Below are 11,670 nucleotides of genomic sequence, written 5' to 3' on the forward strand. Positions count from 1 at the left end.
GACCAGCCTGGGTCCAACACCCTGTCCCTACAAAAAGTTTAAAAATTAGCTGGGCGTGGGGGTGCACACCCGTATTCCCAGCTACTCGAGAGACTGAGGCAGAAGGATCACCTGAGCCTTGGAGGTCGAGGCTGTGGTGAATCGTGATCATGCCACTGCACTCTAGCCTGGGTGTCACAGTGAGACCCTGACTCAAAGAAAGAAAGATAATCGGGGGACCAGCCAGCCTTGGGAACCCCAAATGGGATGCAGGAGGGAGCCCACAGAGTTGCCTCTGGAAGTTCACCCCGGTGCTTACTGCGTCACCTCAAGCCCCAAGAGCACAGGGAATTATGGCCAGGCTACAGGCAAGAGGGAGCGTGAAGGAGCAGATGGAAACCGTCAGACGTGCCACACGACAGCTGGTCTCCAAAGGGCATGCCATGAAAAGAGGGAGAGGAGTGATCTGGACTAAAATAAAAGAAAGTGATGTAACCATCAAATGCAGTGTATGAAACGTGACTAGATTCAGGTTAACAATAAATCACCAGACAGACATTTTTGGTCCACGTTTTTGGGGGGGAATTGGATATGGACAGGATATTAGAATCACGGAATTATTTTTAACTTTCTTAGTTGGATGATAGGATCGATCCTGATTATGTAGAGAATGTCCGTATTCTTAGGAAACAATGCAGATGGAAGAGTTTAGAGATGGAAGGTCATGATGTCTGCAACTTACTTTCAAATGGTTCAGCACAAAAGTGTATATGTGAATATGTATGCATACGTGTGTGCGCATATGAGTACACATACTACATACATACCACACATATACATACATATATAGAAAGACATAAAAAAAGCAAACATGCAAAATGTTAGCACTCATTTAATATCATGGAGGTATTCTCTCTCTTTCTCTCTACTATATATTTTATATATATTATATATATATATATTTTTTTTTTTCGGTAGAGACAGGGCCTCACTATGTTGACCAGGCTGGTCTTGAACTCCCAGCCTCAAGTGATCTTCCTGCCTCAGCCTCCCAAAGTGCTGGGATTATAGGCATGAGCCACTGTACTCAGCCTGTACTATTCTCTTAACTTTTCTGTATGTTTGAATTCTTTCATAACGGGTAAAAATAATATTAGGCTTAGTTTTAGGGCTGAATGTATATCAAATGTTGACTAAAATTTAACTGCAACATCAATAGTCATCCAAGATGGCTTTCCCCAGCCCAGGCAATATAGCGAGACTTCATCTGCATAAAAATCTTAAAAAATTAGCCAGGTGTGGTGGCACATGCCTGTAGTCCCAGCTACTCAGGAGGCTGAGGCGGAAGGATCGCCTAAGCCCAGGATCATGCCACTGCCCTCCAGCCTGGGAGACAGTGTGAGACACTGACACAAAAATATATGTAGAAAGAAGAATCAATGTAAAGAAACAGAACGATTGCAAAACAGACAACAAATAAGCAAAAATCATGAGTTAAAAAAGTCGGCTGGGTTTGGTGGCTCAGCCTGTAATCCCAGCACTTTGGGAGGCCGAGGCGAATGGATTGCCTGAGCCCGTGGATTCGAGACCAGCCTGGGCAACTTGGCGAGACCTTGTCTCTACAATAAAAAAATTAAAAAATTTTTAAAAATAGACAGTCATGGTAGTGCGCACCTGTAGTTCCAGCTACTTGGAAGGCTGAGGCGGAAGGATGGCCGGAGCCCAGCAGCTCGACGCTGCGGTGGCCGGGAGCGTACCACTGCACTCCAGCCTGGGCGACAGAGTGAGACTCCAACTCAAAAAAGGAAAACAATGTCCTTAGACAACTCAATATGGTAACAGGAAGGCAGGTGTCTCTCCCTCACCTGATTTTCTCAGCACAAGTAGGGCTGGAATTTGGAGGCTGATGCTTCAGCCTCAGACATCACAACCAGAACCTTGAATTCAACTCCTGATTTCCGAGCTTTCAAGCTGGGAGGCTCCTAGATCACGTCACGCCCCACCTACCCAACCCATTTTACAGATGGAGACCCTGAGGCCCAGGGAGGCAAAAAGACCACTCGCGCCTTGGAGGGAAGACGTGGACACAGTTTTTATTCGACTCAACTGCCCTGCTTCACCGCCTCCCGACATCCAGGGGTTCAGACACACAAGTTTCCCCAGAGACCTCTTGGCAGTTCGAGGCAAGGGAAGGCCACGTCTCCTCTGGCTCCCCTCACAAACCCCTGTGCCTCCACTATGGGTCGGAGGGAGGCCGGAGGATGTGGGGGCTGCTTTTGGCTCAGGAGTCTGCTCCAGCGGCCTGCAGGAAGGGCGGGCGGGGCCTGTGGCACCAGTGGCAGCTGAGGCGGTTCTGGTCAACCCAGTCGGATGTCCCTGGGGGACCCTGGAAGCTCCTCTGGTGCCCGAAGGGGCTGGGCCCACCCCTGGCAGGGCACCGCTTCCAGGCAGATGGCTCCAGTCGCAGCGACGCTGCCCTTTCCCCCCCCCCACCCTGGGGAAAGGGTTCCTCTCTGGGCTGGGAGAAGGGGTGGTTGGTGAGCTCTGGTGGCCGGGGTCCTGGGCCGAGCCCCGTCGCCTCCAGTCCTGCTCACTTGGTGTCGCCTTGAACCACAGCCTGGTAGGACGGGGGAAGCCCCATCGGCAGATTCTTGAGATGCAACGGGGTGTCAGGAACAAGGGACACGTCGTCCGCCTGCAGAAAAGGTGTCACCGTGCCTGCCGCTCACACGTGTGGCGCGACCGGCTGTTCACAGAGCTCTTCCCCAGCAGCTCACTTTGAAGTTTCAAATTCCTCATGAATATGGGGAAACTGAGGCTTGAGAGGTGAAGTGATTTCCACAAGACCAGTACTTGACTCTCTCACCCTCCCTGTTTTTCCCTTCTTTCTCTTTTTTCTCTTTCCCTCCTTCCCTCCCTCTCCTTTCTCTCTATCTCTATTGATCTATCTATCTAAAGTGTCTCGCTATGCTGCCCAGCCTGGTCTCAAACTCCTGGGCTCAAGTGATCCTCCCTTGGCCTCCCGAAGCACTGGGATTGCAGGTGTGAGCCACCGCACCCAGCTTCTCCCTATTCTTGAGAAGGGGGTCCCAGAAAGGCCCTCATTGGGGTCAGTGGGGTGGGCCCTGCTTCCCCTCCTGCTACCAGTGTCCTGGTGACCACAGGCAAGTCACACATCTGGCTGGGTTTCCCAAGAGGGCTGGGCCAGGTGACACACCAAGCCCTTCCTGGCCTGGATTGACTCAGGGCGTGTCTAGTGTTGACAGTGACCCCAGAGATTTCTGCTGTGCCTTCATCCTTGATTCAGGATGAGGGTGGTACCAATCCAGTGCAACAGAGCCTGTCCCCGGCACCATCCTCTCAGCTGAAAGAGGACACAGAGGCCCCCGGAGGGCCAGCACAGCCACTTACTGTGGGAAGTCACTTAACCCTTCTGACCTGGTTTTTCTTTCTTTTTTTTGGTTATTATTATTATTTTTTTAGTTGGTGTCTCACTCTGTTGCCCAGACTGGAGTGCAGTGGCCGCTCCCGGCCACCGCCACCTTGACCTGCTGGGCTCCGGCGATCCTTCCGCCTCAGCCTTCCGAGTAGCCGGAACTACAGGCGTGCGCTACCACGCCCGGCTGATTTTTTTTTATTAATTGTAGAGATGAGGTCTCGCTGCCCAGGCGGGTCTCGAACCTGTGGGCTCAGTCAATCCACTCACCTCAGCCTCCCAAAGGCGCGGGATTACAGGCTGAGCCACCGAGCCTGGCTGGTTTTTTCCTATTTAAAATGGCCTTTAGTGCCAGGCACTGTGGCTCATGCCTGTAACCCCAGCACTTTTGGAGGCTGAGGAAGGAGAATTGTCTGAGTCCAGGAGTTCAAGACCAGTCTGAGCAATATAGCGAGACCTCATCTCTAAAAAAAAGTTAAAAAATCAGCTGAGCATGATGGCGCATGCCTGTAGTCCTAGCTACTTGGGAGGCTGAGGTAGAAGGATAGATCACTTGGGCCCAGGAGTTAAAAACCAGCCTGGGCAATATAGCAAAACCACATCTCTACAAAAAGTTAACAAATCAGCTGAGCATGGTGGGGCATGCCTATAGTCCTAGCTACTTGGGAGGCTGAGGCAGAAGGAGGGATCACTTATGCCCAGGAGGTCGAGGCCGCAGTGAGCCGTGATTGTGCCACTGCACTCCAGCTTGGGCAACAGAGTGAGGCCCTGACTCAAAAATAATAATAAATGAGTGAATATCGAATGACCATGAGAATCTGTCTCCCAGTGAGGCTGTGAGATTCAAGGAGGTTGTGGCTAGTGAGGCAGGCAGAAACATGGCCCCAAAAGGTGTCCCGTCTGGTCCCCGATCGCAGGGCAAAGGGGAGTTGAGGCTGCAGGTGGAATGAGCGTTGCCAACCAGCCTCGAGACAGGGAGAGCTTCCTCCGTCATCGGGTAGGCCAGTGTTGTGCCAAGGGTCCTTCAAGGTGGAAGAGGCGGACAGACGCGAGAGACGTGAGGTAGCCAGGCTGCTGGCTTTGGAGGTGAGATGTGGCCACACACCGAGGCGTGCGGCGACCTCAAAAAGCCGGAAAAGGCAAGGAGACAGAGTCCCCCCTAAGGCCTCCAGAAGGGAGGCAGCCCTGCTGACACACCTTGATTGGAGCCCACGGAAACCTATTTCACACTGCTGACCTCCAGAAAATATGCTTGCATCATTTTACACTGCTACATTTGGGACAATTTGTTACAGCAGCAACAGGACACTAATACAGCCGTGGGTAGCACTCAGCACTGTGCCTGGCACACAGCAAATGCCAATATGGAGGAACAATTACTGTTAATAGTTGTAGCCTCAGTTTCCCTCGTTCCTTTTTTTTTGAGTCGGAGTCTTACTCTGTTGCCCAGGCTGGAGTGCAGTGGCACGATCATGGCTCACCACAGCCTCTACCTCTTGGGCTCTGGTGATCCTTCCACCTGGGCTCAGACGATCCCTTCTCCTCAGTCTTCCAAGTAGCTGGAACTACAGGCATTCACCACCATGCCCGGCTAATTTTTGATTTATTGTAGAGATGAGGTCTCGACAAGTTGCCCAGAAGCGTCTCGAACCCCTGCCCAGTCTCCATTTGTCTCCCTCATGTGATTTCCCAGGGGCCTTCAGAGCTGAAGTGGCATGACCTGTTTTTCTGGGCACCCCTGGTGTTTCCTTTCTGGTGGCCCCACCCTTCTGCCCTGAGTTGGCCTTCTCTCTCGCCCCACACTCCGGACTCAGGCAATCCTCTTGCCTCTGCCTCCCAAAATGCTGGCATGCCATCTTAAAAGTGGGGTTGGCTTCAGCGACTCAAGGCCCCCATTCAGCTGACAGCCTCACAGATGCCTGCCAGATGGCCGGGCATTAATCAGGACAACTTGTTTGCTTGATGTTAAATAAAACTCAGCGGCCACAAACTCATATCTGTGTTGTGTGAACACTCAGTACATGGTGAACACTGACGTGAACGCAATCAGATTATGGGGGATTTGACACACATGTTTTAACAGTGTTCTACAGTGGAGATCATAATCTGCAGTTTTTTTCCCTTTAAAGGAATAAGCCTTGGAGGTCGCTTCAGGTCAGGGTCACTGGGGTGGGGAGAGATTAGTCTTCTATTTTAAAATGGCTCCCATCTGCCATTCTCCATCCGCACTAGTAGACAAGGTCTAGGCTGTGGGTTAGACACACCCTGGGCTGAGTTCTGGGATTTCCTTGTTGTCTGTTTGACCTTGGGACGTGATGTGATCTCTCTAAGCCTCACTTTACTTATCTGTAGAACGGGAAGTAAGTACTTACCTCAAAGAGTTGTTGAGAAGAGACTGTTAAATGAAGCTATATTTATGTATGCGTTGGCCTATCTATATCTATCTTTGATCAATCAGTTGATAGACCGATCAATCAATCAATAGACAGTGCTTAGCAAAGTACCTGGGATGCCTTAAATGGTCAGTCTTTTATGACTCTGCCTCTAACTTTTTGTTCTCATTACAGCTAAACACCACACTCCCTGCAGGGTGCCCACCTTCCCCGTTTTCCCCCTTCCCTGTCTTGTCTCCTGGCCTGCGCTTCTGCCGTTTCTCTCCTGGAAGGGCCTCCCCAAGTTCGAGTCCTGCACACTCTCCACAGGCCCCCCCCCACGTGCTTTCCCAGGGGCCTTCAGAGCTGGGAGTGCCGCGGCCTGCTTTCTGGGTGCCCCTGGCAGTTTCTCTCGGTGGCCCATCCTTCCATCCTAAGTTGGCCTCCTTTCTCGCCACACACCCTGGCTTTCCCACTGAACCGTGGGCTGCCACTTAGTAAGGGGCTCAGCAGCCTGACAAATGGGAGACATGCTCCTCTGTGACCCCTGCCTGACGTCCCTCTGGCCCTATGCTGTCCCCGGCTCTTGAGGAAGGGCCTTACCTCTGCAGACGGGCAGTCCCCCCTCCAGGCTATGACAGCCGTGGACACCGGCAGGAAGAGCTCCAGGAAGGTGAAACAGAGCAAGGCCAGTTCCAGCCTCTGGATGTGGACCTGAGTGGGAGGGAGGGGAGGCCTCGCTGGGGTCTGCACCCCTCAGTGGGTCCAGCAGGGTGAGTGGGGGGCAGGTCTGCAGCAGAGGGCAGCGGGGCATGCCCAGTGGGGGGGACTGGGTCCATCTGGGTCACTGCCTTACACCTGGCATGCTCGGGTCCTCAGCGAGTGTTTGCCTAACGTTTAAGGGCTGGGGAAGCTCATGGGTCCCTAGTGAGACTGAAGGTGGCCTTAGGGTCACCTGGTCCAAGTCTACGTGGCAGATGGGGACACCTAGGCCCAGAGGGAAGAAGCATCTTTCACAGTAGGGGAGGGGAACAGCTGGGCTGAGACCGCCGTGCAGCTGGGTGACTCTCATGGGGTCACAAGCGTGTGGTAGGGGGGCGTGCATGCATCCATGCACAAGTGCGTATGTGCTTCATGTGCTGGGAAAGATGGGGAACAGCAAACCTTCCCGGTCAGAACCTTTGGAGCCTGGCCCGGGGCACCCAGCTTGGAATGGTTAATCCACCCTCTGCCTCAGAAGGCAACTGCAGTGTGATAAGAAGGGCACTAGCCTTGGAGTCACAGACCCAGCCGTGAGCCCTCAGGGCACTCCTGACTTGCTGTGTGGCCTCGGTTCACTAACTTAGCCTCTCTGGACCTCAGTATTCACTTCCATAATATGGGGGTAACAATGTACTCGGCCAGTTCTGCAAGCTGCTGGCAGGCTCCCAGATAACAGGGGCCACCAGGGGCACCGTGGTTAGCACCCGGGCTCAGGGACCTGCAGTTCCAGGCTGCGGTCCTGGATTTGCAGCCAAGCCACTGCTCGATCTCAGACAGGTCCCTCCTCTCTCTGACCTCAATTTCCCCATGTGCAAAAGCGAGACTGGATTCGGTGACTCAAGGACCCACCCAGCTCCCTGATGCTGACTGACATCCGCCTCCCACCATGCCTCAGGAGGGTCAGGGGCAGATCGGCGGAGGGCTTAGCTGCCCGTGCCTGCCTGGGCTCCAGGGGACGTCTTCCGAGAGCTGGACACGTTCTCTCAGCCAAGTCCAAGGCCGTGCCTTCCTGGAGTCGAGAGCCCTCGGGGCCTGGGCACTCACCGTGGAGCTGGGGTACGTTCTCCAGATCGGGGACTCAAACGGGCTCTCCAGAAAGAGATCCTTGGTAATGACGAAGAGGCCAGCCAGCGTGCACAGGAAGCTGGTGAGGTTCATCACGAGGCATAACACCTTCTATAGGAGACACACAAAGGTGATACTCCCCGAAAGATGGAGACCTGGTCTAGGTCCTCCTCCCAGGCCTGCCAGGTGCTTCCTCTGTGGCCTCAGGAAAGGCTCTGTTCGTCTCTGGGCCTGAGGCCCTCACCCCATGTGAGGATCTGAGCTGCTGGCCCCCGAGGACAAATTGGGAGCCCTGAGAGCTGCCTCTGCATCCACAGAGCTTTGCGGCCAGGGCTGCTTCATGGCTGTCTCCCTCTCTAAGACAGCCCCAACTACCCCGCATCAGAGAAGCCACCTACCCAAGGACTCAACACCCAAACAGCCCTCACCCAGCCCCTTCCGCATGGGAAAGGACGGCAGCAGTCCGGATGCGGTCTCTCCCCAATAAATTTTGATGTCTTGCCTCCCTTTCCCCGACCCCCACGATCCCTGAAGTGTCTGTACTTGTCATCCTCTTGGGTTAAGCATGGTTCTGAGGGCCTCTTGCCCAATGCAAACCCTTGTTTTGAGGAAAGACTATGAACCTGGACTCTACAGTCGCTTACGGTAGAATGCATTTCTTTGCAAGGAGGGGGTCCCTGCGCTCAGAAGGGGGAGGCCTATGATTGGACCTCACAGGAGGGTGAGGTCTGGGGCATGGGCAGGTCCTTGACAAGCATCTCCTGCCTCTGCCGGGTAACCTGCACAATCACCTTCCCATTCTCTATGTCCCCGAGAAAGCAGGGGACAGCCACATCCAGGCCTGGGCAGAGGGCACAAATGTGGCCGGACTAGGCCAGGGCTTCTGGGGCAGAGGGTGAGGAGGCATGGGAAGATCGTCTGTGGGTTGAGGCCATGACATAAGTATAGTGTGCAGGGAGGTTTCTTCCACGATCCATCTATGGCCACCTCTCCAGCCTCCTGTTGGGTGCCTACTTTGTGCCAGCCTGGGCTCCCTCTGGCCCACAAAGATGCTTAGATACATGCAGCCCACACAGGGCCTGACGTATGGTAGAGACAGGTAAGAACACAGAGCTGTGGGAACACAGAAGCCAGCCGTGGAGGGGCAGGGAAGCTCTCTGGCAGGGCAAGGCATACAAGCTGCCTTTAAACAAAATTTTTTTTTTTTTGAGTTGGAGTCTCACTCTGTCACCCAGACTGGAGTGCAGTGGCCGCACCCGGCCACTGCAGCCTCCACCTGCTGGGCTCCAGCCATCCTTCCGCCTCAGGCAGGTCTCAAATCCGTGGGCTCAGGCAATCCACTTACCTCAGCCTCCCAAAGGCACGGGATTACAGGCTAAGCCACCAAGCCCGGCTAAAAAAATTTTTAACACAAATGTGGGCTGGGTGTGGTGGCTCAAGGTTGCAATCCCAGAATTTGGGAGGTGGAGAATTGTCTGAGCTCAGGGGATAGAGACCAACCTGAGCAACATGACGAGACGTCGTCTCTACAATAAATCAAAAAATTAGTTGGGTGTGGTGGTGAACACCTGTAGTTCCAGCTACTTGGAAGGCTGAGGTGGAAGGATAGCCTGAGCCCAGCAGGTCAAGGCGACAGAGTGAGACTCTGACTCAAAAACAACAACAATAAAAATACAAATGTGTGTGTATCTCTCTCTCTCTCTCTCTCTCTCTCTCTCTCTCTCTCTTTGTATTTGAGTCCGGGTCTCACTGTTACCCAGGCTGGAGTGCAGTGATATGATCACAACTCACCACAGCCTCAACCTCCTGGGCTCAGGCAATCCTCCCACCTCAAGCCTCCTGAGTAGCTGGGACGTCAGGCATGGGATAACACATACACCTGCTATTTTAAAAAAAAATTTTTTTTTTAAAGATATGGGTCTCTCTATGTTCCCCAGGCTGGTCTCGCACTCGCAGGCTCAAGTGATCCTCCTGCCTTAGCCTCTCAAAGGTGTGACACTGCGCTTGGCAGAAGTGAGTTGAAGGCGTGCAGAGAAGGTGAGGTGCTCAGGCAGGGGCCAGCACAGGCAGAACAGGGAAGACAGTCCCATCTGCCTGGCTCTTAGGGATGAGAAGTGGATGGAAACCCAGCAGCGGGCCAGGGCACACAGGGCCTGTAGGGGCCAAGACAGAAACTCAGTAGATTTGGGAGAAAGCAAAATCTGTGCCAGACAGGAAAGGCTGGGGTTCCCGGGTGCCAATTCCTCCTTGTCTGCCTTACTGGGGAGACAGAAGGTTCAGATGTGGCTTCCTTTCCTCCCACAGCAGATGTGATGCAGGGAGCCGACGAGCACAGTCACTGTGGTAGGCCTTGAGTAAAGGCCCCAAGCGAAGGCAAGGTCTCGCTTGGTAGCTTGCATCCCAGCCAAAGGCAAGGGATGCAGCCTGCTACACCGAACGGTGTCTCATGCCCACACGTCCAGGTGCACATAGCACAGATAAAGCCTTAGCGACAACCAGATAACCGCGAAACAGTTCACCTTTAGGTAGCAACAAAATTCTGTTATCGCTCCCTCACAGACCTTGAATCCCTTCCAACCTCCCTTGTGCTTGATTAGAAAATAAACGTGGTGAGCCAGTTCGGGGCCACTTCTCCCCCATCAGAGGAAAGTGTCGTGTCCAACCCCCTCCCCCCAGCCCCCGCCTCAGTTTTCCTTTATGTCTTTGTGTCTGTGTTCTTAATCTCTCGCCGCTCTCTCTCGGGACACTCAAGGTAGCCACGCAGGCCAAGGCATACAGCCAGATCTATCAGCCCGTCTACATCTGGACCCCTCTGTGCGAACGCCCTCTGCCATCCTCAAGCCAGGAGCCTGCTCCCAGCGAGCCTGTGAGAACTGCCACCCCAAATCACCCCTACACACGGACTCCCGGGACAGAGTCACCCCAGGCCTGGGCGGGAAGGGGAGAGTTCCAGCACACCCACTCACCAGATACGATTTAGAAACAGAAAAATCCATGATTATCACCAGGATCCCTGAGACGAGGAACTGCAGGACAGATTTGAAAGTCAGAGAAGTTGGGGTTCCTTGAAACCCACAAATCCCCTGCCCTCCCTGTGCTCCAAGCAAAGCAACCCCCCCGCAGCCAGAGGGGCAGAAACTACACCTCCTTTGACAAAGCAAGTGCTTCCTGCTGGCCATGTGACCCAGCCCTGCCCCTGCCCCCACCTCACGCCTTCCCACAAGTGCACAAACCTCCACGCCACATCCACTTCCACCACGGGCTCCAGGCTGTGCCCTGCACTGAGAAAGTGCTTCCAGCCCCTCCTGCTAGGATCGGGGCATGGTATTCCCCCCACCTCTCCCTTTCTCCTTTCCTGAATCTTGCTGCTGGGAAGACGGGAGCTTTTGAGTCGCAGGTCTCTGGTGGGTCCCTGGAATCTTTCTCTTTTTTTTAAAATAAATTTTTTGTAGAGATGATGGGGGTCTTGCTATGTGCCCAGGCTGGTCTCAAATTCCTGGCTTCGCGTGGTTTCTCCTGCCTTGGCCTTCCAAAGTGCTGGGATCATAGGCATAAGCCATCATGCCTGGCCTTGTAATTTCTTTTTTTTCCTCCCTCTCTCTCGCTCTCCCTCTTTTTTGAATTGGGGTCTCACTCAGTCACCCAGCCTGGAGTGCAGTGGCACAATCATGGCTCATTGCAGCCTCTTCTCCTGTGCTCAGGTGATCCTCCCACCTCAGCCACCCGAGTAGCTGGGAATACCGGCACATACCACCACACCAGGCTTATTTGTTGATTTTTGTTTGTAGAGATGAGGTCCTACTATGTTGCCCAAGCTGGTCTTGAACTTGTTGGCTCAAGCAATACTCCCGCCTCGGCCTCCCAAAGTGCTGGGATGACAGGCATGAGTCACTGCGTCCAGCCTTGTGATCTTTCTTTCCAGTGTTCATTGAGCACCTACTATGTGCTAGTCTCTGGGAGCACAGGAGGAGTAGGTACCACATGAGTAGAAAGCTCTGGCCGGGCTTGGTGGCTCAGCCTGTAATCCCGCACTTTGGGAGGCTGAGGTGAGTGGAT

The 11,670-nt window shown here is 53.6% G+C and overlaps 1 protein-coding gene across 1 annotated transcript in view; it reads right to left on the reverse strand.

The window, feature by feature from the left end:
* Window positions 1-2,260: 2,260 nt before the first annotated feature.
* Window positions 2,261-11,670, reverse strand: part of MS4A10 (membrane spanning 4-domains A10) — an 11,088-nt gene continuing 1,678 nt past the window's right edge. Inside the window, exons 3-7 of the mRNA XM_008073753.2 lie at window positions 10,581-10,640; window positions 7,594-7,725; window positions 6,391-6,501; window positions 2,574-2,674; window positions 2,261-2,456 (exon numbers count right to left, since the gene is read on the reverse strand). Of these exons, the coding sequence (XP_008071944.2) occupies window positions 2,261-2,456; window positions 2,574-2,674; window positions 6,391-6,501; window positions 7,594-7,725; window positions 10,581-10,640 (600 nt within the window). The remainder of the gene's footprint in view (window positions 2,457-2,573; window positions 2,675-6,390; window positions 6,502-7,593; window positions 7,726-10,580; window positions 10,641-11,670) is intronic.

This window comes from Carlito syrichta, unplaced genomic scaffold (assembly GCF_000164805.1).
Source record: "Carlito syrichta isolate Samal-C Ts95f unplaced genomic scaffold, Tarsius_syrichta-2.0.1 Scaffold316058, whole genome shotgun sequence".
NCBI classification, from domain to species: Eukaryota; Metazoa; Chordata; class Mammalia; order Primates; family Tarsiidae; genus Carlito; species Carlito syrichta.